This window comes from Centropristis striata, chromosome 7, assembly GCF_030273125.1.
Source record: "Centropristis striata isolate RG_2023a ecotype Rhode Island chromosome 7, C.striata_1.0, whole genome shotgun sequence".
Classification (NCBI taxonomy): domain Eukaryota; kingdom Metazoa; phylum Chordata; class Actinopteri; order Perciformes; family Serranidae; genus Centropristis; species Centropristis striata.
In genome coordinates, this window is record NC_081523.1 from 18,149,228 (window position 1) to 18,152,519 (window position 3,292).

General features: G+C 43.4%; 1 protein-coding gene across 1 annotated transcript; it reads right to left on the minus strand.

The window, feature by feature from the left end:
- Positions 1-278: 278 nt before the first annotated feature.
- On the minus strand, positions 279-2,884 carry LOC131975021 (glial cell line-derived neurotrophic factor-like). The gene is made up of 2 exons (XM_059337548.1): positions 2,231-2,884; positions 279-970 (listed from the first exon to the last, which is right to left on the minus strand). The coding sequence occupies exons 1-2, from the start codon at positions 2,460-2,462 to the stop codon at positions 402-404; spliced, it is 801 nt and encodes a 266-aa protein (XP_059193531.1). The 5' UTR covers positions 2,463-2,884; the 3' UTR covers positions 279-401.
- Between the last annotated feature and the right edge of the window lie 408 nt (positions 2,885-3,292).

Sequence of the window (3,292 nt, forward strand, 5' to 3'; positions counted from 1 at the left end):
AAATTTCATAAATACATTTCATATGTGTATAACTTTTTCCAGGTAACATATCTGTGCTGTACAGTAGACTAAATGAGTCTGCTGAATCTTCCATTGCATCTGATTGATATCAGTCCTTTAGGTAGAGTATCCATGGAAACATTTAAAATCACACTGAACATATTAGCGATGGAAAGTGTGAACTGTAAAGGAAATTGTAGACGTTTTGATTGAGCCGTGGAGGAGAGGAAGAGCATCATTGCTTTGGGGTAATAACTGTAATGACGCTGCCTACTCTCCTCACTCCTTTACTGGACTAAAGTCACACATAAAGTTTCCTTTAGTGGGAAAAAGAAGAAAAAAAACATCATACTTCAAAGTGGGAGTGAATGTTAAACTACACCAAGCCTGACACCAGCTCTCTACACACAGCCACATTTCCTGGCAGAGTGCTTCCTCACGGTGTGGTAGACGAGGTTGTCGTCCAGAAACGAGAGGTCATCGTCAAACGCTATTGGCCGACAGCAAGCCTGCGGGGGCGTGTCTTTGGAAGGAAGCTTCCTGTTGTGAGAGAGGTTGTACAGGATTTTATCGTAGTTGGTCTCGGACTTCCTGCAGGGTCCGGAGCAGTACCTGAATATCATTTCCTCGCTGGATTGGTAGCCCAGGCCGAGGTCCGTCACATTGAGGTGGATCTGTTTGAGCGCGCAGCCTTGTCCTCGTCCGTTACCTCTTCCTCCCCGAACCCTCTTTCTAGTCTCCCCTCCTCTTGCTCTTCTTCTTCCTCCACTGTCCTGGCTTGCCCCCTTCTTTCTCTCCCGTCTGTGTCGAGTCCTGCTGCTCAAGTCTTCTTCAGAGGGGGAGGAGGTGGTGGTGAAGGAGGTAGATGAGGACATGGTGGAGGAGGAGGAGCGACGTATTCTACTGATGGTCACTTTGATGAAGTCTACCACGTCTTCAAACTCGTTTGGGGGGGACTCCTCCATGGTGTCTGAAACCCATCAAGAGAAATGGCACTCAGACAGGGGCGTATCATATTGGACAGCACATATTGTTTCACTTTAACTCATCACTCTGGCTATTGAACAGATGGAGCGTTGTGTCACATGCAAATGCGGAAATAGTACACATTGTTTGGTTTTTTTTACTGCAGAGGAATTCCATTTGAGATGATTCATCAGAGTTACAAATGTTCTTATTTATACAGCTGACTATTGTATATTTGAGTGAACTAGCTGCATTGCAGATACAGCAGCCACTATGCAGAGCTAAATAAGTCAACTCACAGAAAATTTACTGGCAATTATTTTCTTTTTTATAGCAAAGAATCCAAACATTCATTGGTTCCAGCTTCCCAGTTGTGAAGATTTTCTGCTTTTCTTTGTCCTTTGGGATAAATAAATTGAGTATCATAATGTTTTAGTCAGGCAAAAACCATTTCAAGATGTCACTTTGGGCTTTAGGATATTTTGACGGATATTTTAACATTTCTATTATAACATTTATTAAACTAAACACATTTTCTAAATAATATTGGGCCTGCTGTTACTGGCTGATATTGGCTTATTGCTGATGTATTTATATCTGTTGGTATTGGTGTGAATGTTGTGCGATTTTTAAATCTTTCTGATAGGATATTTAAAGCAGGAAATGGCACATGGGTTGATTTAAAATGGTGTCAAATAGCTAATTGGTTGATATAATGTATAATAATGTTAAATATTCAAAAATAAAGTTATTTGCCAGTACCCGCAGAGTGATTCTGATACACAATCCACATAGACAAGCCTGTGGGACACCTTATCAGTATTCTATTATTTTTTCCATCTGTATTGGACTCTAAAATCCCATAACGGTCGGTTTCTAATTCAAAACTACTTAACATTTCTTATGCGAGTGCATAGTTGTTACACTAAGGGAAATGTATCAAGAAAGTAGTGACATCAAAATCCACTAGTTCTGAATGAGGGAGGATGAACAACTGGAACATATCTATTTTTTCCATTCAGATAGGCTGTTTTGGTATCACCTTCAGTCTTAACATTGTATTTTCTCTGGAGTGAAAATGTGCCAGCTACATGTGTTTTCAATAAAGCAGTTAATTTGTTTTTTTAGTATTTTTTTCTATAAGACACAGATAACAATGCTATTATTTATTTCAGAAATAAAAATAATTAAAGACAAGTACTTCTTAGTTTTTTTGTGTTTTTTCGGCATTCTGGGCACTCCGTATAAAACCACAGGCTCTTACATTTTCCTTCTCCGATCAGCGTCTCTTCCCAGTCCGCTGTATCCGCCTCAGCGCTGATGCCCGGGGAAGTGACAGACAGGCGGATCGGAACCGGCGGGAGCTCCAGGGGACCCTCGGCGGCGCGCCCTCTCCTCTTGGTGGTCGTGGGCTGCGGTCGGCTCCGGAGCAGCCGGCTGGCGTGCACGGCGCTCAGCAGTATCAAACAAGTGGTCAGGCTATCCCATAACTTCATTGTCCACTTCAGTCCGACAGAAGGACATGGCGCGATGAAAAATCAACAGGTATCATCTGGCAAACGCGATTAACAGCATGTTGAAGACGTTCAATAGTTGGAGAGGAAAACGTGGGGCGCACTCATCAGCTCGGGTTCCGGCCACTGAAAATAGTCAAGATCAATGTGTTATTGCCTGCGTGCACTGTAAACTGCACGCTATCACTCACATGCCAGCTGGCAGACGCTGTGCAGCGTGGCGCAACATCCAAGGAGACACGAAACCAAATGCAGAGGCGCAAAATGCAAAGCGCAGACTTCCCTCAGAAGTTGTTTGCAAATCCAACGACGTTTGGAAGACAAAAAAAAATACTCCCAGTTTAAAAATCTACAGGTTGTCATTCAGTGCACGCGGTCCATATTGCACAATATAGTGACTCCTGAACATCCCCACTCACCATCAATCCTGACTGAGCCGTGAGGAGGAGAGGTCTAACAGGAGAGGTGGGAAGTGTCGGTGACGTCTGATGGTCCATCCTCTGCTTCTTCCTGTCTCCACCCATGCAGACTGCACGGAGGGATGGAGTCCAAATTCAAGATTGAACTTCAGGTCCAAAATGGTGAGGGTAGAGGAGTTGTGTTTTGAAAGAGGCTCAGTCTGTGTACTCAGATGGCTGAGAGGGAGAGAGAAGTTTCACACTTTCCACTAACAATACCCATGATTCCCCATTCTGCTTTCTGTTTGGTGATATTGGATGGGAAACGTGTTTCTAATCAGCCAGTCAAAACAGACTGAGTGGATTGTGTTGCTACTTATAACCACAGTGCTGGAAATCAACACTGTTTTGCAG

Excerpts from the sequence above, each read along its gene's own strand:
- LOC131975021 (XM_059337548.1), bottom strand. The coding sequence starts at position 2,462 with ATGAAGTTATGGGATAGCCTGACCACTTGTTTGATACTGCTGAGCGCC. Across the intron at positions 971-2,230 it reads GCTGATCGGAGAAGGAAAAT|ACACCATGGAGGAGTCCCCC; the intron begins GTAAGAGCCTGT and ends GATGGGTTTCAG.